The sequence below is a fragment of the Camellia sinensis genome, chromosome 1 (assembly GCF_055761805.1).
Source record: "Camellia sinensis isolate YWXY chromosome 1, ASM5576180v1, whole genome shotgun sequence".
Taxonomy (NCBI): Eukaryota; Viridiplantae; Streptophyta; class Magnoliopsida; order Ericales; family Theaceae; genus Camellia; species Camellia sinensis.
Genome location: NC_138961.1, coordinates 254,506,807 through 254,530,100, shown reverse-complemented (window position 1 = coordinate 254,530,100; position 23,294 = coordinate 254,506,807). Strand labels below are relative to the sequence as shown.

At 36.1% G+C, this 23,294-nt stretch overlaps 1 protein-coding gene across 1 annotated transcript; it reads left to right on the top strand.

Moving 5' to 3' along the window:
* Positions 1-16,217: 16,217 nt before the first annotated feature.
* LOC145823150 (uncharacterized) lies at positions 16,218-17,255 on the top strand. The gene is made up of 2 exons (XM_082922463.1): positions 16,218-16,277; positions 16,371-17,255. The coding sequence occupies exons 1-2, from the start codon at positions 16,218-16,220 to the stop codon at positions 17,253-17,255; spliced, it is 945 nt and encodes a 314-aa protein (XP_082778589.1).
* Positions 17,256-23,294: the final 6,039 nt, after the last annotated feature.

Below are 23,294 nucleotides of genomic sequence, written 5' to 3'. Positions count from 1 at the left end.
TTGACTGACTGGTACTCCTCTCTTTTCACGGTGGTTGCGTGGTTCAGGTAAAATTTTCACTTGGGCTCTGTTTGACTGAAAATATTTTCCTAATTTTTTGGTGTTTGGTTGCACATAATTTAATAAAATGTTTTTCATCAAAACAAGAAAAATGACGTACAGAAATTATATGGGTATGTTATTTTACAATGTCGCACACTGTTGGTGACTGTTCACTAGGGGGTTCAGGAGTGTTGACGTGGTTCAATGGGTGTGGTATGGTTTCTATTTGATGTGAGGTCAGTACAAATTTCAGTCACAAAGATTTGTAAAATATTTTACATGTTAAACACCGAAAATAAAAAAATATATATAAATTTTAGGGGAAATTATTAGCAGATCCTGATATTATTTACTCAGAAGTCCTGAGTTAATTTTTTTTATTTTTTATACATATATGTCCATCATTTTGATAAAGAATAGTTTTAAAACTTTTTAGATATATTTTGTGTTTGTGGAATGATAAATGATTGGGATATTTTGATTTTTGTTTATGCTTTTTGATTTATTTTTAGTTTTTTTTTTTTGTGTTAATTTGTATTGAAATATCATGTGGAAAGTACAAATAATTAAATTATATTTTTTTAAAATATGGTTACAGAGATAAATTTATCACTGCAAGTTAGAGTAAGACTTTTTAATAAATAAGTCCAGTCGACAGAATGTACACATAAGTACCTCTAAATTTTTTCTTGTAAAAGGTTTGATATAGAAAATATTTTTAAAAAGTAAAATACGTTACGACAAGATAAACGGTGCCTTAATTTACGATAAATTTGGATGATTTGTCTGAAATCCACGAACTTGTGGGTTTTTCTTCCATTCCATTTAAAGTTGAATTTGGATTTGCTACAGTTAAAGATTTCAGTTTTACGGTATAGTTGACCTATTATGAGAATAACTTAGACTCATTTCAGTGATTTAAACCGTTCATATCATACAATCAACTAAAAAAATTATTTATATGAAAAATCAAATTGATCCAACATTGATTGTCATACAATCATATCATTTTTACTTATACAGCATAAATATTTTAAAGAATTGTCCGTTGATTTATTATATTATAGGGTGGTTTGAGATGTTTTAAATAAGTGTACTTTTTGATTTTTTATGAAATATTGGTTAAGTATGGGTTGGGTTTGAAGTGATGTGGTACAGATGTGATGTGATTTAAATACAATAGTGACTTTTTGACTTTTTTAGTATATGCCAAATAAGGCCATATATATATATATGATTTGATCATGTGATTATTTATATCTCATTAATCTAATTTTCACACATGTTCTTTTTAACTTGTCATATAAAATGAACGATTCAAATCACTGAAATATATACAGTTTGGTTCCATCATACACGAACTTCGCATGTGATGTTTAGATTTTCAACTTCAACAAATACTAACTCCAGAAATTTATGGGGGGTGTTCTTTGAAATTCTACAAATTTCGGTTTTTTTCTTCCATTCCGTTTAGTGCTAAGCATTTGTGGGTTTCCCTTTCATTCGTTTATTTACTACTAGTGGTTTGTGGATAATAATAATAATTAAAAAACAAAAGGAAAATTAGGGAAAGTCCCTCTACATGTTTGTATGAGAGTTTTAGGACGTAAATAATTTCCTTGTTAGTTTAAGTCCCTATAATTTAAATTATAAAATAATAAGGACAAAAATTGATGTGAATGGTCAAAAATAACCTTTTTATATTGTTGTTGTCCCCCTCCCCTCTCTCTCTCTTTCTCTCTCTAATACCATATCTATGTTTCGTGTTCGCCGTCGGTGGTGGTGACCGGAAACCTAGATCCCGTTCACCGAAAAGTTCCTCTTTCTCTCTCTTCTCTCTCTCTATCCCATTTTCCTCTCTCTCTGATCCCAAATCTATGTTTCGCGTTCACCAACGATGGTGGTAATCGGAAACCTAGATCCCATTCACCGGAAAGTCCTTGTGTGTGTGTGTGTGTGTGATGCCCCAAAATCTACAGTAAGGGTTGTAGTCAAGAGGAAGTCACTAATGAGTCCTAGGACCAATAATTAAGTAAGATTCTAAATTGCCAAAAGAGTTAAATTAGCCTCCTTTCTAAGTTCAGCTTCCTTAGGTAACATACTACCTTTTTGACAGATCTTAGAAGACATTGACACAAGGTCTCATAAGAAACGCGGAGATAGACATAGGATTACCAAAAAATAAATAATGCTACAGTGCTTTAAATCTTAAATTACAAAACAAGTTTTATTATTATTTTAATCCAAAAACTAAAAGCACGATTAGATTTATCAGTGAAATGGCTTCTAACTTTCTCTGAGGTAGGCATAAGTCTTCAATGCCTCTGACTCTTCGTCGGCCTCGTACGTTTTCTCGATGCTTGGCATGAAACACCGTGAGCTTTGAATGCGCAATAAACGCACACACACTCCGTCTCTTTTTTCCAATTCAATACACCGTGGCAATTACAACAATAGAGGAAGAAACATGATATTCAAGAAAATAACAAGGTTACAAGGTTAGTTGTTAGTAAACTAGAAATTCCCCAAAGAGATTTCATCCTCCCAACCACAAGAATTGAATGCGGATTATTCAGTATGCCTCCTTTTTTGCTATTTTGTTGCAGATCTTATATCGGATGCCTATCAACGATTATATACCATGTAGCGCCTACTGCAGGGCCTTAAAAGAAACAGTAATAATGGGCCGTGCCTATCTCTCCTTACACCAAAGTATCTAGGGTTCGAATACAACCGCTTCGTTCAAAGATTCCGAAAACCACTTGCGCAAGATTTAACTTCCAAATAGGGAACACATCCTGTCAACCAATCAATATCTCAATAATTTGTCCAAAAGTTCACAAATCCATTACCATCCATTAAGTTTCCCATTAGATAATTTAATTCAAAGTTCGATAATGCTCTTGAAACAACATCTATTGTAAACATATGAACAACTACATAACACAAATAGAAAGAAATAAAGTTATAACATATGAAATTAACATATCAAAATGTGCAGAAATTGCTCTAGAACGTAAGTTTTCAGATTTGCATAAGTGTGAGCACCTTTGAAATATTAAAATAAAAGCTACATAACCATTACATATGTAATATCATATAAAGACATGACTATATATTATTAAGCACATTCATGAAGACAAAAGCTTTCCAAACAATTTTTAAACCCTTTTCGTATGTATTTTTAATTTTTTGACTTTTTGACTTTTTTTAAAAAAGTCAACTTATTTAGTTGGTACCAAACATGGCCTGAGTACGACTTTCTTAGTGTGAATATCCTTACCCAAAATTTTCTCATGTAATTGCCTCTTGTAACTAATTAGATCAAAGTCTCCTATAAGTGATCAAACTTTCTAATTTACAAATTTAATAGCAACCACGATGTGTGCACTTGGGCAGTAGATATGTTTAGCTTATATTTGGCAAAGATTTTTTGGTTACAAAAGTTACAAAAGACAAAATAGGTTTAGTAAGTCAATAAAATAAAATATCATATTTAAATAATAATCATTTTATTTTTTTTTACAAAAATAAAAAAATGAAAAAAGTCAAACCATATGAAGTTTAAAAAGTCAAGGTAAAAAAGTCTTAATACAAATAAGTCAACTAAAAAAAGTCAACATCAAACGGTGACTTAGTAGATCTATACACACATGGGGATTCAACAGATTCAAGCAGTGAAGAAAGAGCAGAAAAGAGAGAGAGAACTCAGAAAAAGAAAAAAAGAAAAATAGAGACAAAAAGGGCCAGATCATACCTTTGTTTGGGATAGAAATCAAATAGAAAGAGAGTTTTGAAAAACTAAAGGGGTCAGATCATACCATTGTGAGCTCCTGAAAATTAGTCTGGTAAATATTTTCCTCTCTCTCATTTACTCATCTTGTTTCTGTCTATTCAAAACTTTCTCTAGTTTGGGCGTACATCTCACATAGATCAGACCCAAAATCAAACACATTTTATATTTATTTATTTTTCTGTCTACAACTTCAAAATAATGTTTTCTCCCTCCCTGTTAATTAAATCAAAATATTGGAGTTAGTTTTGTGTTTTCTCTAGTTTGATTACCCACTTTGAAAGCAATTCTGTGGCAAATTATTTGCTTGCTTTGTTTTGACTACATGTAATGCATCCATGATGTGGGTTTGCAAAAATGTTTGAACAAAAATTCCAAGTTCCCATTCTACGGTTAAAAAAAAAAAGGGTTTCTTAACCAAAAATTCCATACTTTTTGTTGGAAAATATGGTTTAATAGGCTTATTTTGGGCCAATTTTGAGTCCAAATTCAAGTGGGGCTCACATGTCTTTTGGAGTGGGTCCAAGGGGTGATGTGTTTCTTGTCGCACGGCATGTCACACGGTAAAAACGGTTTATCAAAACCATTTAGGAGTGAATGGGAAGTTGGCGTCGTTTTCGTCAATTGTGGATTTCCTTAAATTAGTTGTTCCACATTGAAACCTTAAAAGGGCTTGTGTCACTATAACATATAGAGTTTTAGAGACTAAATTCTTTAGTCTCTAAAAATGAAAATTTTGTTACAAAAGACATTTAAAAATATACTTGCGTTGGGCCCTAAGAGCGAGTCCAGATCCTCTGCAAGTTTTTCCTGCAATTCTTACCTGCAGTGCCTCAAAACGACGTCGTTTTGGGGCACTAAAAAAAAAACAAACAGCATCAGGAGACAAAGCACAACCAAAACAGCCCCATTGTTAGCCACCTCCAACCCCAGCTTTGGCGACCCCCAATCCCTTCAACGACCCTACCCCAATCGTTCTCCTCTTCCGGCTGTCCTTCCTAGCTGCACCTCCCCCTCATTCCTTTTCCTCTTCCTTTCTTTCTTTCTTTTCCTTCTAGATCTAGACAAACATAGAGAGGATATATATATATATATATATATATATATATCAAAACAAACAAACATACAAACGATTTGACCAAAAAAAAATTGAAATCACTGAAGTGGGTTTAGTAGAGAGTAGAAAAGAGATGAGTTTGCTTTATATGGTGGCTACAATTAAAAAGTGGGTTTAATGTGGGTTTGCTTTGTGGGTTTAGAAGTCAGAGAGAGAGAGGTGGGTTTAATCAGAGATGGGATTGCTTTGTAGCTTTTAGAGAAGAAGGAGGGGGAGCAATTATTTCATGGAAGTTGGAATTTATGATAAGATCTACAAGATTATTTAAACAAGATATTGCAATTACAAACACAGGGAAGGATGGTGATTTGCATCATCATCAACTACAAAAATTATATCTAAACATTGTAGGTGTGAATCGAAATCAGATTATCAATAAGATGTATGTGTGAAATTGAAAGAACTGTGAGAGAAATCTGGAAGGAAGAAGATGAAAATCTCTCTGCAAACTAGAACGCAGAAGACAATGAAGGGTTTTATCTGCTGCTGGTGGTTATATTTTTTTTTTAAGTTTTGCTCCAAAACGACATCGTTTTGGTACACTACAGAGAAGCATTGCAGGAAAGAATTGCAGTGGATCTGGACTCCCTAAGAGCACCTCAAGTTTTGTGGAAGGGGAGAGTCATGGACAAAATGGGCTTTAGCTCAAATCATCACACACGCGCTGCTGCCGCCGCCGTCCAATCAGCCAACCATGCCGGGCGTGGGTGTAGGTCGAGTTGGGTCTTAACATTAATTTTTTGAAAAAAATTTATTTGAATTTTTTAAAATTCTTCTGGGAAAATTTGAATTCCTAACGGAATTAATTCAAATTTTGAGCCAACAGCTTTTTGCTTCCAACAGTGTGTCTTTTCTGAACTAGTCTGAAAGTCTCTTCTTGCCCAACAGATTCAAACTGTTTTCAAACAAATTTAAATCCTGCACCTTTTCAATTCAAATTCAAACCTGTTCAGACTTTTCGAATAGGCACTACTATGCCTATAAATACAAAATCCTTCCAGCAATTTCAGTTCATCTAAAAATCATTTTGCTTCTGTTTTCCTACTCTCCTACAAATATATTCTTCATGTCAGTTCTTAGGAAATTTTTGAGAGTGTGGAACACAGGTTCTGGTTTGCGGAATAGATTGTTTTTAGTGCTAATACAAATTGTGTAAGATCATTGTATTCTGAGAGATAGATGCCACTATTCCGTAAGCGCATGAGCGGGGAGAATCTATCTAAAAGATAGAGTGTCGCACACTCAACTTGATCATTCTTGTACGTGATTTGTTTCGAGAGATAAATTCTATAAGTAATTTAAATTTATTTGTTACAGAAATTTATAACAGTAAGAACTCATTTGACATATTGTCATGTGTCAAATGAGTGAAATCATGTTGAGTAAAAATAAATTTCAAATTTATATATACTCCTTGATGCCTTCCCTATTTTGTATTCTTAACCCACCAACCCGGAAGTTTGAAACCACCAAAAAATTTAATCAACCCGCTGGTTTTGAGGATGTACGAGTTGGCTACGGATTGAAAATTTCTCAATCCGTAAATAATAATTGGTTAATGATTTTTCCCAAAAACTGATCCAATCCGACCCGGTGCCATCTCTAATTATCAAAATACGTTTGCATTTAATACAACAACCCGGTTTAGAGTATCTCCAACTAAAGTTACAAAATTTAGAAAGAAAAATTTTATTTTGTAACCTGACGTGACAGGTTTGAAGTATTGAGTTTTGCCAAACACTCCAACAGACTTTACAAATGTTAAGTTGTTTGGTGTTTGTAAAAAACAGTAATAAATTTTTCGGAAAGTTACAAAAAAAACTCAGAATTTGGCGTGTTTTTCAAATTAAACTCTAAGATTTTAATTTGATCAATTTAAACCCTATATTTCATTCCATGTCACAATGTGCCCCCTCCATCAATCAAACGGAAAGCGTCAAAACTCACCTAAAACGATCCAAAACGACATCGTTTCACTTGGGAAGGGTTTATATATATGACATAAATAAAGTAATTGAAAATTAAATAATAATTAAATAAAGTCTAAAATTGAAAACTAAATTGATGAATCATGTTATCATTATTGAAGATTATATGAGCTTAATAACTAACTGAAAATTTGTATCACATAAATATTTTACCTTAACTTTTAACTCCCAATGTAGTTAAAAAAATATAAATTTGCAAATAAAAATAATAAGTGAAAAAGTAAAAAAGTACTTTATTATTATTATTAGTTCAAAAAAATAAGTCATCATAATTGTTTGTTTATTCTACTTTTATCTAGTTTTATTAAAAAATTAATTGGTCATAAAGTATAACTGTTTTTTTTTTTTTTAAACTCACAATGATAAAAAAACCAAAAAACATACGAATATGATAACCTATTTTTTGAACTAATAATTGTTAGCATTTGTGCCCTCAAAAACTAATTTATTGACTTTAATAATTGATTATATAAATTGCTTGGTATTTTATTTTACATTTTGTATGTTATTACGGGTAATGTTATATTTAATATGATGTGAACATAAGGTTCCTTGGGTAACATTGTAAAAAAACATGCTAATGGTTAATGAACCAAAAGTTGGAAGTTATGATTTTTCGGTGCCTTGTAGACTCAATTAATATTCTAGGCTATGGGTGTTGATTGGGCGTCACACTACTATGGCCTATACCTGTTTTGCTGCTATATGATAGAATGATTAACTCCATCATTGAAGTAGTGACCTTATGCAAATAGGTGAGTGTTATGCAATAAGTATATGCACTGAACATGATCGGTTTTGAGAACACCTATGGAATGATCACTGTCAGTTTAAAAAGTAGTTTTATTACATTACACTTATTTTCCTTTGACTTGAGAGGCTTGTATAAATTAATTAACTATTCATTTAACTTTGATATTGTCAATCGATGATGCCGAACCAAAGGCTATACACGGACATGTTGGGTTATATGTAAGTGGTAATTGATTTATATAGGTGCTTAACATGGAATCTACCATTCTCAAAGTGAGAAAGTATATTCAAGCAATTTTTCTTATTAACGTTGAGCCAAAAGAAAACCGGCCGGTAACTTTTTCATAAGAATATTTTATACATATATAATTACAAAAGTACAATTTAAAAAAAATGCTTTTGGGGTCCAATTAGAAGAAGGAAAAATTTAGAATTTGGTTACATGAGTTAACACATTTGATAGCGATAAATTTGTCCATACGTAATAGCTCATGTGGAATATAGTTTGGTAAAAGAAAATTTGAGATTAATTGTAAGAAAGGGCCTCACTTGTAATTCTCTACTTTCAGGGGTTTAATTGTAATGTGTTGATGGACATTATTGCAATTAGTGGAAGTTCTATATTATCTGTTTAAAAGATAACTAATGAAAAATTGGATAAGTTGTATCCTGTATATTTGAGATAAAAGATACATCTTTTATTTTATCCCCACAACTAAAAGATAGAGATCCCTAAGGATCCCACCTACATGCAAACTCTATCATGTGTTGTGCATATATATCAGATGTATTTGATACAAAAATTAGCCATCAGAATTTTTAAGGTCTGTAGAAAAATATACACAAAAAATAAATTTAAGAAGGTGCAAGATGAATCATTTTGGAGGCGAGACACTTGGATCGCTTTGTGAGGTATTATCAAACACTTGGATTGAGGTATTTTAGATTGTGTAATTAGGTGATATTTCTTTGAAAAATTATTTTTCAAAATAAATTATTTTTCCGCAAACTTTCAATAATAATAATAAACTACTTTTTCACTTATTATTTAATTTGCAAATTTGTTTTTGTTTTTTTGTTTTTTCTTTTTAAAAAAAAAACTATATGGAGAGTTAAAAGTTATGGTAAAATATTTATGTGATAATTTTTTCAATACTTAATAAGCTCGTATACCTTTCAATAATGATAATATGATTTATCAATTTAATTTTCAAGACTTTATGTAATTGTTATTTAATTTTCAATTACTTTATTTACGTCATATAAATCCCTCCCAGGTGAAATGACGTCGTTTTGGGTGAGTTTTAACATTTTTCGTTAGATTTGCATACGAAGATACACAAAGGGGGCACATTGTTACACATAATGAAATATAGGGTTTAAATTGATCAAATTAAAATCTTGGAGTTTAATTTGAAAAGCAAGCCAAACTCTAAGGTTTTTTTTTGTAATTTTTCCTAATTTTTTTCAATAGTTCGGTGTTGCCTGGTTTTTGTGTGCAAGGTTGGCCTTGATAGAGGCGCTTTGGATCCGCAAATTTGAATAAAATTTAGGGGCTCCCAATTTGGAGGAGATATTGTGTCATATTATTTTAAATTTATGTCAAAATTAAATCAACACTAACTCAACTCATTTATTTTTCATGTCATCGTATCTTATCATTTTCAATTCTCGTTCAATTAACGTGTCTTGTCAAAACTTTTACTCTTAATTAAAGTACTAAGTGTGTGGTGAGATTAAATTGTTTTCCATAAGTTAAATTTCATGAAATTAATTTCTATTAAATAAAATTATTCATAGAATATTTGATTCAACTTAATTGCATTTTCTTAATTTAAAAAAAATAAAATTATACCCTATTATTATATATTTTTACTGGATTGATTCTCAAATAAGTATAAAAATAAAATAAAATAAAATAAGCACATATCTTAAATATATATATATATATATATATATATTAGCCTTAAATTCTTATTTTATATATATATATATATATATTAGCCTTAAATTCTTATTTTACACATATATATATATATATTTTTATGCAGCTAGATGGAGTAACGTACAAAATTTTAAAAATGTCATGGTACCCTCTTTTTTTAATTATTTTTTTATTTTTTTGATCTAAAGGGTCCAATCACTACAAAAAAAAACTAAGGTTTTAGAGATCAAAATTTATGAAAAAATTATTTTTTGAGAACCAAATAATTTTGTTGCGAAAAGTGTCGTCATTATATTTTTAGTAACAAAAATTAGACATTAGTGATGAATTATTATCCTTTTGGGACTAAATATTTTGTCTAAAAAAATAAACCATTTTGAGACCAAATTATTTTGTTCCTAAAAGTCTATTTAGTAGTGACTTTTTCAAAATTTTGTCGTTAAAAGCCTTATTTTTGACTTTTTGGGACGACCTTTTAGTGACTATCCTCATGACGATGGAAATTGGTCCCTAAATGTCTTTTGTAACAAAAATTTCACTTTTAGAGACTAAAACATTTGGTCTCTAAAACTCTTATATGTTGTAGTGAATTCAAAAGTTCACTTAGAGCTCCAAATAAGTCAAGGCCGGCCTTGTCTATGTATGGCTGGGCGTACATAGATCCGGAGGGTACAGTGTCAAGTGCCACAAGTCGACTGTGATTCAGCCTTATCCCAGGCTTTTGCTATGGCAGGATGCTAGCCTAAACCCAGGCCAATAATTCCTCCTTGGCACCTGCCCGCAAGCAACACGCCCTCTAGGGAAATCGAACTTGAGACCTTACTCTGATACAAATTGTTACCCAGAAAGCAATCCAAGAGGGGGGTGAATTGGGTTTCTTACATAAATTACAAAATTAAAAAGTTAACCCAAATAATAAACAATTAACAATATGAAACAATAAAAATGAGTAATAAATTAAATATAATCCAAATAAGAAATAGATGCAATATGGATGAGACTAATAAAAATAAATTAAGCGAAGGAAGGGAAAAGAATGCAAATACATAATTTATAGTGGTTCGGCTCAAATCAAGTTTACATCCACTCCACAAGATCCTCCTTGAGAGTTCTTCACTATGCGTCAAATAGAAATTACACTCCTAACTTTATAGGTGCTAGTGAACCTTAATAATTGATCAACCCCGATCACTCTAACCAACTAGTTGTGAATCCAATACTAGTCACACCTAACCCAAGTGATTTTAAATAAAAAATCACTCACAAAAAGATAACTCTCTTTTACTAGAAAAATGATAAGGGATTGGAAAATAAAAGCTCAAACACTCAATAAATTTCTCAAAGAAAATTATATAGCTCAATAAAAAATTCCACACAATATTTTGAACTCTTGAATATCACTAGTTTTCTTCACTTCACTTCTATGTCTTTTCTTTTCTCCACAAAGCTTCTTTTTTAGCCATAGAAAAAAAAAAAAAACTAGCCGTTGCAAAGAGATTCTAGGTAGGCTCCTATTTCCTTCTATTTTTCTTCCATTTGAATTCATTAGCCTTTTGGACATGCATCATTCTTGCTAAGAAACACTTCAAATCAATCAAAGGAAGAGAATGAATAAGAAAAGATATAGAAATGATTTAAATTGATTTTTATAATAAATTAAAGTATTCAAAAGATGCACAATAAATTCAGTTATTTTTAAAACGGTGCATTCTATACCAAAATGACAAATTTTATTTTCATAAATGTGTCAAATGATTGTAAAAAAAATGTGTATTAAAATATCACAAATTATTTTATAATATTTTAGATATCATCAAAATCAAACCATAGGATTAACAATTGTAGGACCTCAGCACTGTAGACGTCCCCGAACGCCCCAGGAGGAACGAGCTCCCGTTCCGTTCGATATTGGGCTCACTATAGCTCAGGACTCTAAAATTGTCATGGTTCGTAATCTGAACCAAAGAGTCCAAATCCGGCAAATCGTTTTGAGAAACAGATTTTGAAAGAAGTGCCAAACATGGACTGCTTTGCCAGATACAGAGTCGCCACCTAAATATTTTATTTTGAGAAATTTAGGAAACCCTGACTCGTTGCCTAAGGCCACGTGTCCGTCATCACCAAAGTTGCCTCGGCTCGGGAACTTGGGTACGATTGGGGAAGGTCACTTCGTGAGCACCCCCGCTCGCCCGATCAAAGATCGGCCTCTACTAACCATGATATCTATTTTTGAAAACATTATGCGTTCTTATTCCGGTTATTAGCCTAGATTTACTATGTGATGCGCACAACATACAAGTATAGACTGGATCGCCTGGATTGGAACAAAACATTTCATGTTTGTTTATTTGAAAATGGTTTGATGGTGCTACTCGCAAGTAGGCTAAGACGTGGAATTGCCACCCTCGGGTGGGCTTGAAAAACATGATTTTGCCACTATCTAGTGGGCTTAAAACACACATTTGATGAATTGTTCCAATCCAAATAATCCAACCTTCACCCACAGGCATTCAGGCAGTTATATCACATAAGCATATAGCCTCATGGTAAGCATGCTATTCATGGCAGTCACTCACACGCATGCAAGGGTGCTAAAGCATAAAAATTTACCGAGTACTCCAAGCCAAAACAGAAGCTATATTAGAAATCCATGCATGATCCTAATTATACAGAAATGCCTAATGCAACACATGCAAAAGTGCAACTATAGCAGGCTCGGTTATTCTAGACATGGCATATGGAATGCTACAGCTAACATGTATTCAACTTGGAATTGAAAATACAATGCAGTTAGTATGATGCGCCGAGCCCGGTGCATGCAAAACAGATGAATGAATGCAAACATGCTATCATACTGTATGCTAATTGAAATATGCCCTAATCTAACCATCATAAGCGGGTAAATAAAAGGGAGAAAGACGTGGGGTTGGAAGACATACATCACACACACGCACACTTATTACAACATCGCCCTCGCGCAGAGGGTCTGAATAAATAGTACAGTCCAAATAATACAGTCCAAATAATACAGCCCAAACATGTACAAATCCCTAATTAATTTACAAATTAACTAAGAAAAATAATAAACTGGCATGCAAGCTAGGGACTGTCTTGACTCTTCTCCAGATGATGAATGATGCATGTCCGGGTCGCCTTTGCGCGGAAATCCACTATGATGCCCCAATTAGCCTCTGTTTTGCAATGGTTCTTGGAAAGCGCGCCAAGCCCCAGAAGACTGCTGATTCTTGATTTGCTGCAACAGAGAGCAGGAGAGGGGCATAGCAATGTATTTTCACAGATGTATGCATGCCTCGATCCTCGTGCCACCAATCACGCATATCGATGCATGATGGCCGAGGAGTCGATTTGCATTACTCGATATAGAATGAATGCACATGAAAACTCAACTAAGACCTAACTCCATCATGGATAATCCGGAGTGTCGGTGACTGGGAATTGAGACGCGTTCCGTCGCTCAGAGTACGAAACGTACCTTGTTTCCCATGCCTGGGCTAATTCCTGTCCCAAGCACAATGCAATATGCATGACATGCATGAATGCAACTAATATACAACCTAGCATGCACAATGCTATGAAATGGCATACACGATGCACGAGGTAACATGGCATACACAATGCGCTAACATACAATCTAGCATACACAATGCTATGAAATGAAATGGCATACATAATGCAATGTGGGCTTACACCAACATGAGTGGACCTCAGGCACACTCACATAAGAGGCCATGAGATGAAAATGAGACTCTCGAGATGCGTGCACGCGTGCACGCAAACCGAGGACTGAACCTAAGGCACAAATGCCACTCTAACAAGACATGGCAAGGCATGGAATATGGCATACTAGCATGCAAATTTCAGTGCTAAAATATGACCCAAAACAGCCCCGAATCATGGAAACATGGCACCCGATGCATGAAATGAACCCGAAACACAAAACTAGGCATATGCATTGGCCTATAGCTATACAAAACATGCATTATTTGAACATGAAGTGTGAAGAAAGATTCAAGGAAGTCTCAAAAAAAGCATGTTTACAGTTTTAAGGAAGGCCAAACAGCGAACACAAATGGGGCTAAGCTAGCATGCAAAAATGGCTCCGAAAGAGAGGTAATGAAGCAAGTGGCAGCTGCTGGCTCTAAACAGATGAGGTCCCTTCAACAATGTTGAAGAGGGGCCCAAAATATGACCTTTTGCAGTTTATGATCAAACCCAAAACAGTGCACAAGCATGCTCAAAATACTATACAAAACAAGGCCAAAAAGAGAGCTATAACACAAAGTACAAAAAGATGCCTCAAACAGTAAAAGACCCTTAATGAAACATGAAGAGGGGGTCAAAATAAGGCCATTTACAGTTCAGACCAAAGTCCAGAAACACAAACACAAGGGGCTAACAAATCATGCAAAAAAGAGGCCAAAAGAGGGATATAAAGGCAAGTGGCAAAAGGAAGCCACAAACAGTGATGAGGCCTTCAACAATGTTGAAGAAGGGCTCAAAATAAGCTTCTTTACAGTTTATGACAGAGCTCAAAACAGTTTACACGTAGGCCAAAAATACTACACAAGAAATAGGCATACAAAGGAGGTAATGAAGCAAGTGCAAAAAGGGAGCCTCAAACAGTGAGAGGCCCTTAAACAAACATGAAAAAGAGCTAAAAAAAAATGCTATTTTCAGTTAGGGTTGAAGCCCAAAAGTGTAAGCAAAATTGGCTAAGAAAGCATGCAAAAATGAACTCAAAAGAGGGGAAAAAAGACTCACCCTTGTAGACCAATCTTTGACAACCTCTTGGCACAAGAAATGGTGCTCCTCAGCTCTGGAAAGCAGCTCCAAGTGGCTGGAATGGAGGTGGTGGTGTGGTGCTAGGTGGTGGTGTAGAAATGGTGTAGGAACTTAAGGGTTTTGGGGGTTAGGATGTAGAGAGGGAGAGATACAAGGCAAGAGGCTCAAAGAAAAAATTTCTAACCTCTGTAATGCAGCTGGAGCTGCTGTTTATATAGACAAAAAGGGTGGAAAAGAGGGGGAAAAATGGGGGGGGGGGGAAAACAATTCAAGTTTCCCCCCAAAAGGCCAAACCCTCGGACATAAGGCCTAGAGGAAAACAAAATTCACTTCTAGGACACACATGGGGAGGGGGTTATGGCCAGCTAGCTAAAAAGGGCAAAAAAAGTCGTTTCACCAGCTAGGTGGCCGGCCTGCTACTTTCAGGACAAAAAAAAATGGGCTTCCGGAAAGAAAAGTGGCTGGTGGGTGATTGGGAAGTCCAATGGTGGCCGTTCAAGTGTCCAAATTGAAGCCCCGGAAGTTAGCTTTCCAATGGCACAAACCTTGAATTAAAATTCCGCCTATGGAAAAAGTTATGCCCTTTTTGGTGAAGCCGCGCAGATTTCGGTCCAACCGGAGTGATGCCCTACTTTAATCAACTATATCTCCCCCGTCCGGAATTGGATTTAGGAGATTCTTGAGTGAAAAATGAATCCCCGGAAGTATTATTTCCAATGGTGGTGGCCCCATAGCTTGATTCCAAGTATGCAAATGAATAGGCCCGATTCGGCGAGGGCTGTTCGACTCTTTCTTAACGGTTCATGTCCATTTTCTCCCCCAACTGGATTTCTTCCCTCTTCTCCTCTTTTCTTCGACTCCAAACCCCTAAGTAAGGTGTTTTGAAAGATTTTTCAAAGATTTCATCTCTCTTTCATTTATTTCCACTTTGTCCTTGCTCGGTTTACCGAAAAGCGCAACATTTGACAAAATGCGAGCCTCGGAACATCGTAAAAACTTTATTTCAAAAACGTTTTGAAAGTGAGGGTTTTAAGGTCTAAAATCTTTTGATCAAGATTGTTTTGGTCCAAAAAGGGGTATGAAGTTGAGCTTTGACTCTCTGCTTGCCGAAGAAACTGAACCTTTCCCCTGCACACCTTTCTCTATCATGTAAACCATAAGTCGCGTCCAAGTCTTAAAGGCAGTCAAAAATGGGGTGTCTACAAGCACTTACCATCTCATCAAAACCCATATATTGTGGTGAAGGCGCGACTTTATTCCCTTAAAGTGTACAGAACCAAGCGCCACAAGTCAATTGTGACTCGGCCTTACCCCAGGCCTCTGCCACCGTAGGATGCTGGCCCAAACCCAGGCCAACATATGGTATTTGTTACACATGTTGAAAACAAATAAACTACCATAATCTTAAAATATTTTCACATTTTTGCTATTTGTTATAATTGTTAGAGATGCTCTCAGCATATATATATATATATATATATATATATATATATTATTACTTTGCTTTGCATTTCCATGTTGGTCTTGACTTGAGCTTATTTATTCAATGTCTTTTGGTACCTATGCATAGTCTTGACACTGCCTACACTGTGTTTGCTACGTATGTCTCTTAAATTGATTCTATTTGGTATGAGACTTATTAGTAAGAATTATTATTGTTGTGTATGTTGTATTGGTTGATTCTTGGACATCTTAGGCTTTTTGAACAAGTTGTCTCAACCCAAAATAACTTTTCTCAATAGGTTGATATTGATAAAGCAGGCAAGGGTGGGTATGATGGATCCAATTGTAGAGCAGTTGAGGGAACTATGGAACCTATGGGACATTCGTGTGCTAGTTCTCCTTAGTCTCATTTTACAAATCATTCTTTTTGTCTTTGGTAATCGCAGAAAGTACATGTCATCTATATGGATCAACATCTTTGTCTAGTTGGCCTACCAACTTGCTGATTTGGTAGCAACTTTCACGCTTGGCAATCTCTCTCGTGCCAAACGTAATCATAGTGTCGAGAATAGTAACAATATATTGGCAGGAACATGGGCATCCTTGCTTTTGTTACATCTTGGTGGGCCAGATACCATAACAGCTTATTCCTTGGAAGATAATCAATTGTGGTTGAGGCATATGTTTGGACTGTGTGTTCAAGCTACCCTGGCAATCTATGTTATTCTTATGTCTTGGAGAAAAAATTCTTGGTTTTCATATTTGTCACTCCCAGCATTTGTGGCTGGAATTATTAAGTATGGGGAGAGATTGTGGGTTCTTAGGTCAGCAAGCAATGACAAATCGGGAGGCATTATGCCATTTGGTAATGATCTAGTTGTCGTAATTCATAATGGTCGTACCATAGGGGAGGACAAATATGTAGGTGCTCTAGTTATGGCCAAGAAGTTGGTCAAGGAATTTAAGCGTTATATGGAGAACTATGACACTGGAAGATTTCTTTTTAAATTGCCTTCCAATCAGTCGTCTAACAGGATGCAATGGAAGGACAAGTTCACGAGTGATGATACATATTTTTGGGATGCATTGGAGGTTGAAACTGGACTTATGTACGATTTGTTCTATACAAAGGCATCCATAACGTATACCAAGGGTGGGGGTTTTATGCGCCTCATCAGCTTCAGTTGTACTATGTCTACGTTGGTAGGATTGTTTTTTATTATATCCAGGAAAGAGAAGTGGCATAACGAGCACTACTACAATAACCTCATGATTGACATTATTATCACATGGGTGTTGCTTGTAGGAGCTCTAGCATTGGAGATCTATGCAGTGATGGCAATATTATCCTCTGATTGGACAATGCTTTAGCTAGTTGAGCACATGAAAGGAGAATGGGTAATCCAGTTGAGACAAAAATTCCCCAAGTGTTACCAAAAGAAGAAATGGTCTAAGAAGGTTGGGCAATTTGACCTACTTGGTTTTTGCTTCAAAGAAGACAAGCCTACTAAGTTTTCTTGTATACTTGGACTTTTCGGATTTGAAGATAAGTTTAATAGATACATGGATTTGACTTGTGTGGACGTACCTCTTAATTTATATAGCACAGTTTTAGATTACTTTTATTATTGGAGTATTCCGACTGTAGCAAAACTAGATCAGGTTGCTCAAGCTAGCTTAATATCCACCGTGAAGGTCTTAGATTCTCATCTCCCAGCTTTTTACGAGCTAATCGTTATTTTTCACTTGGCAACAGAAATATGCTACCATTTGAAGTTGAATGATATTTCCCAACAAGGTGTGAACTCCTTTGGACATGATGACCAAATTAAGGAAACTTGCAAAACTTTGTCACATTACATGATGTATCTTCTCCTCGTGTGCCCCTCGGCGTTGCCCATCGCTCTATCTGACACTGAGTTAGTAGACTTGATCCATGTTCTCAAAGTGTTTCTCAAGGATGGGCGAAATGTAAAAGAAGTTTGTTAAATGTTGACAAATCATTCCATACAACCACAAGACCCCCTCAATCTACAGTGCATACTACGTGTTACACAAAAAATTGTGAGAAATTTCATGGGTTGGCAAAGGTTAAAATCCCTGTGGTTGGGAATGTTGTGTTACGCAACAATTAAGGTTCAAAAAAATTATCATCTTCAACAGCTTAGTCAAGGAGGTGATTTTCTCACTTTCTTGTGGTTCTTTATACTGCAATCTAATATATTGGATAGAATTGACACTGTGAAAGTATGCAGACAAATAAATAATCAAGTGACGCAACTTATTGCGAGCAAAATTGACAGTTATGTTGCTTAGATATATTATCAATGTAGGAAAGATTGCATCTTTTGGAGGTTATGCCTTTTGCCATCTTATGGACAATATGGGGAATCCTAGGAATGTTTGCACCTTCAATAATGAATAGATAATTGAATGGGAATCAATAGCAGATCTTGTGAAGACTAGAATGGCCTTTTGGTTGAAGGAAGAATTGAAGACAAAAAATTTCACCATCAACGAGTTCATCTTCAAGTTGTAACAGGTCAGGGGTAAATAGGTAATGGCTCTCTTTATTGTGATAATTTGTGGATGTTTGGGAATGCTTAACTTCAGTATTAGTGAACTATAGATTTTAGTTTTAAGTGATTGTATAATAAGTGATTTTAGATTTCAGTTTTAAGTAGAAGTTGTAATTGTGTTTGGTGAAAAATAAATTATAACATTTAGTAACAGTGTTTGGTAAAAAAGTGGTTTTTTAAAAGATAATGATTGGCCTATTAATTCAAAATTAACAACATCAATGTAAAGTACCGTACATACTGTCAAAGCTAGGAAGGGTTGTGTGAATCTACTCTATTTTTCTGTGTTTTGGCTGTCGGTTTCAATGCTAGCATTGGGAGGAATTGGTTTTTGGTGTTTTGTTTTAATTGATCACTCATCAATTGTATGGGTTGCTTGGGGTTGGTGCCAAGTATGATGATTGTCTCCTCTCCTCTATTGATGTTTTTGTATGTATCTTTGTGTATAAATTATCCTCATCAATAAAGTTTTTTTTTTTCAAATAAAAAAAGTACCGTACAAACATTTATTTCGCATGATTTAACTACGGAAGAAAAAATTAAAACAAAAAATCAGTCAAATATCAAACATCCAGAAGAGCGTAATTGAACCCACCCTCGATATGTGCAAATACTCATACATTAATGGGTTCATACATTAATGGATTTATAACGACCGAACAAAAAGAGGGAAAAAATGTATGTGAAGCTAAAATAACCATCTATATTGGTAATTTCTATGCTACATAACTATTTATATTACCTGTAGTAAGTTGTGTCACTATATTATTTATTTGTCTGCCCATTTTTGCAACATCAATCCTATCCAATATATTAAATTGGGGTATAAAGCACTGTGGGTGTAGATTTCTGATCACAACCAAAAGAGGAACTCAGCTGGAGAGCACTGACAGAATAGATTAAGCCCAACAACCTGTAACAAGAAGATGAGAATACCACGATGGTTTGCCACCCGGAGGCACTCCAACGATCAAGTCAATAAACTATATCTCTCACAGATAGCAAATAGTACTTAAACTCACTAGAAAGAACTTACCTTCGACCCACGAGGGTGCCTTGCTTTTATAACTAGCAGTGACTTGATCCTTTTAGAAGCCTCACATCAATGGATTCAGGCTCAATGCTCATCCTAAACCCTCAACTAGATAGGGATAAACTCTCTTTGAGACTTATCCTTATCCAGAGTGAGATCCTCCCATATTCTAGGAATCTTATCCCTTATTTGCTTATCTCAAATTCCGGCATCTCTGCAGATAACCTCGGCCTAGCCAAGATCATCTCGACAAGCATGATCAGACCACGTGGCACCTCGGCTAACACTTCGACGCCACTTTAGCCACATGCTATCACTCGCAAAATACTTCCCTACAACTGCCTTCTAGGTACTATTACCTCAACAATCTGAGGTGATGGAACCTACATCGTTTGTCTACATAACATGTCAGCTAAATATTCATTCATCTCTCTGATCGAGATCATGACTCGTCGGCTTCAAGTAACCAGGACTCAGCTGCCCACTTTATTAAGGATCAAGCATCACGAACCAAGTTTTCTAAGTATTTTCTTCGAGGTCACCCCTCTAGATGACGTTATTGCCTTATTATTTCAAAAATTTCAAGAGTTCCAACTGCACATGAGTTATCACGTACAGTCGTTTCAACCGTTTCCCCCACGTGTCTCTCACCTACCAACTTGTACCTGGCACGTGCCATCAAGTCACGTCAATTTTGCCCACACTGCCTGACAGGCACATCGCCCAAGGTACCTCATTACGTTTTGTTACATTTTCATGTTTTTGACAAAACCCCTTCCCTTCTCTCTCCGTCTTTTCACTTTTGCAATTACAACCTTTTTCTATTCTTAGATCTTCTTTCTCTATGTTTCGCCATTTTCATCCTTTTGAAGCTCTGTAACCGTGCTTCGTTCCCCACCTTTGGTGAAGCATTCATTGTTCTACTCCGTTCATTGTCATTGTTTGACTCTGGCAGCATCTACTCTGGCATTTATTTCCTTGGCCCTAGTTAGTAAGTCTTCGATTTCTTCTTTCTCATTGTCGTTTATACTGTTCTTTTAAGCTATTTCTTCTTCAAATTTGTCACATGTCTACACTGTATCTATTGCCATTAAATCTGTATTTATAGTTGTACTTTTTTTTCTTCATTTTTCATGTTTTGGACATTATGAACCCACTTTTGTTCTTAAATTTGCTTATTGTGCTACCTTTTGCCCATGTAACGCACACCAATATACACTGGGATTGTATTTTGGTTGCCATTCATATTTCTTGTTTTGGAATGTTCACTATTGAATTGATCATGTTTGTGTTCTTGGATGTCTAGCACTGTTCTTGCCATATCTGTGTTTTTATCTACATTTCTGCTTCGGTTGATTCTTGAATCTTGCTTGCCTCTTATTCTTCTTGATTTTGAATCACGTTCTTTCTCTGTTTTTCTTGCTTGTTTTCAAATCTTTGCCTTTGATTCTTATTTCTGTAGTTCTAGGTTTGGGATTTGCTTTAGAACTCTCTTCTTTAGGAAAACTGAAACAAGAACCCTTCCTAGGCCACTCGAAACCCTCCTTAGTTTTTGCCCGAGGTCCTTGAATCTTTACCAAAAACCTGTTTATCAAACCCATCCTAGCAGAGATAATGGACATGTTTCGGTGGAGAGTAGAAACCCCTAGTAAACTTGAGTATTTTCGGCAAGAGTTCTCCATCCTAGCCGATGTTCACTTGAGGTTGGCTGGAGAGGAGGACTCAATCAGGCCAGGTGTGACCTTTTACCCATTCCCAGTCATTTCCATAATGAGCGTGGAGTGAGATTCCCCCTTGACATCTTTTTCAGAGTAGTTCTTCACTACTACAAACTCAACCCCATGCAGCTCGCAGTAAATACCTTTAAGATCATCAATGGAGTTAGCACGCCAAGAAAATGCCAGAATAATCATGTCTGACCTTTAGTACTGCTATACTATGTGTGGCCTTAAATCCAAGAGTGGCTACACTTACTATCTCAAGCCCAGATCCACTGACTACAAACCCATTGCCGACCTGCCTGACTCTAACAAAGGCGCTGGAGACGACTGCCTGATTGTCTTAGGCAATTGGGAGTTTAAGCCAAACGAAGATCTCACCTTTACCTCCTATGCCAAGGAGTTTTTAGAGAGGATGAGGGTAAGGACTTAGTCATCTCATGGTCACATTTCTATTAACACTTAGTAATTTACTTCTCTTAAATATACTAATGTTTCCTTATTGTTTTTGCAGCTCTTTCCTAGCCACTCAAAGGCTTTCGCCAGTCATACGCCTTCTCGGCCTGTCCATCAACAAACGCAATGTCCCCTTCCTCCACAACTATGTGCCAACCTACAAATCTCCTCTCCCCGACGTCCCATGGAGAAGCCAAACTCCACCATCTACATCAACTCCACCAGCCACCTCTTCGCCAAGGCCAAACCAGGCCTCCATATTTGATCCAGCAGACCAACCGTCCATTTCTGCCCCGTAACTGATTCCTCCATCCCAATGCCAGCACCGACGTCGAGCTCCTTTGAACGCTCTTGCTGGAAAAACCCAAAGTCATAAACACCAAGGTTTGGAGTCCTTGGGTTACAACCCAAACAATCCTTTTATTGCTCTACTTGCCATTCACTTCGGCACCCGAGTTATCGTTGCCACTATTTTAGTAGAGATGGGTCACAAACCTCCAGTTGTCAAGGATCTCTTGGCTGACATTGTCACCATATAGTCAATGCCTTCCCTTCAATCATTCTAGAAGCCAAAGAAGGAAAAGAAGGCCAAGCTGAATCGTCTAATACCCTTCTACCGAAAAAGCCGATGCCAGAGGGCGCTGAGAGTGGAAGCAATTTTCATCCTGACCAAAAATGGGCGCCCCGAGGTCCTTGTAGGGGACCGACCTCTAAAGGCTGGTGACAGTGCCATTGAAAGCATTGAGGTTGGGGTTGCTCTTTCGACGATAGTTTTACTTCTAGCCAACATGAACTAGATGGCTAATTTCAACTAGTATGAAAATTTTGCAGTGATGATGCGACATTGCATTCTGGTAAATCCTTAAGATCTTTCATCTTTTTATTTTGCTTCTACTTCTTTCTCTTGTACTTAGCCAATTTATTGTAATTTTGTTTCTCTGTTTGCAGGCTATCCAATACACTCACTCCCAAACCGTCAAAGCCGAGGTGGTGAAGAATGACCTCGTCAAGAAGATGCAGGAAGCTGCAGCCCACCTTGCTTCACTCAATGAAGTTGAGACTCATTTCCGGAGCCGCTATTGCTGCTATTGAGTCTGCAAAGGCCGACACCAAGGCTGCTGAGATTAGGGCAGGCCCAACTTAAAGTGGCCATTGACTAGAAGGAGGCCGAGGTCAAAGCTACCAGCAAAAAGGCGTTTGAGGAGGGATAAGCTGCCATGCGCGACCAATATAAAGAGCAAGTCAATCTAGCCTGTAACAAAGGCTACTACTTGGGCTAGGTGGCTGCTCTTAACAAGTTAGCAGTGCCCCTTGACTCGCCACTTTGAGCCATCAACCAATTGCAAGCTCCCTTCCCCCATTCTCCTGATATTTCTAAGGCCAAGGTCGAAAACGAAGACCGGTCAAAGCCGAAGTTGAGGCCACAACTAAGACCGAGTTCAATGCCATGGCCAAGTCCCCAACCCTTAATGATAAAGTCCTAGACTTAATTGGAGAGGAGGAGGAGGAGGAAGAGGAAGAGGAAGAGGTTGCTAAAGACTGTTCTATTCAAGAGGTTGAAATCATATGTATTGAGAAGAGCCTAGACCAAACCCTTCTTGAGATAGATAACGAGATAGCGGTG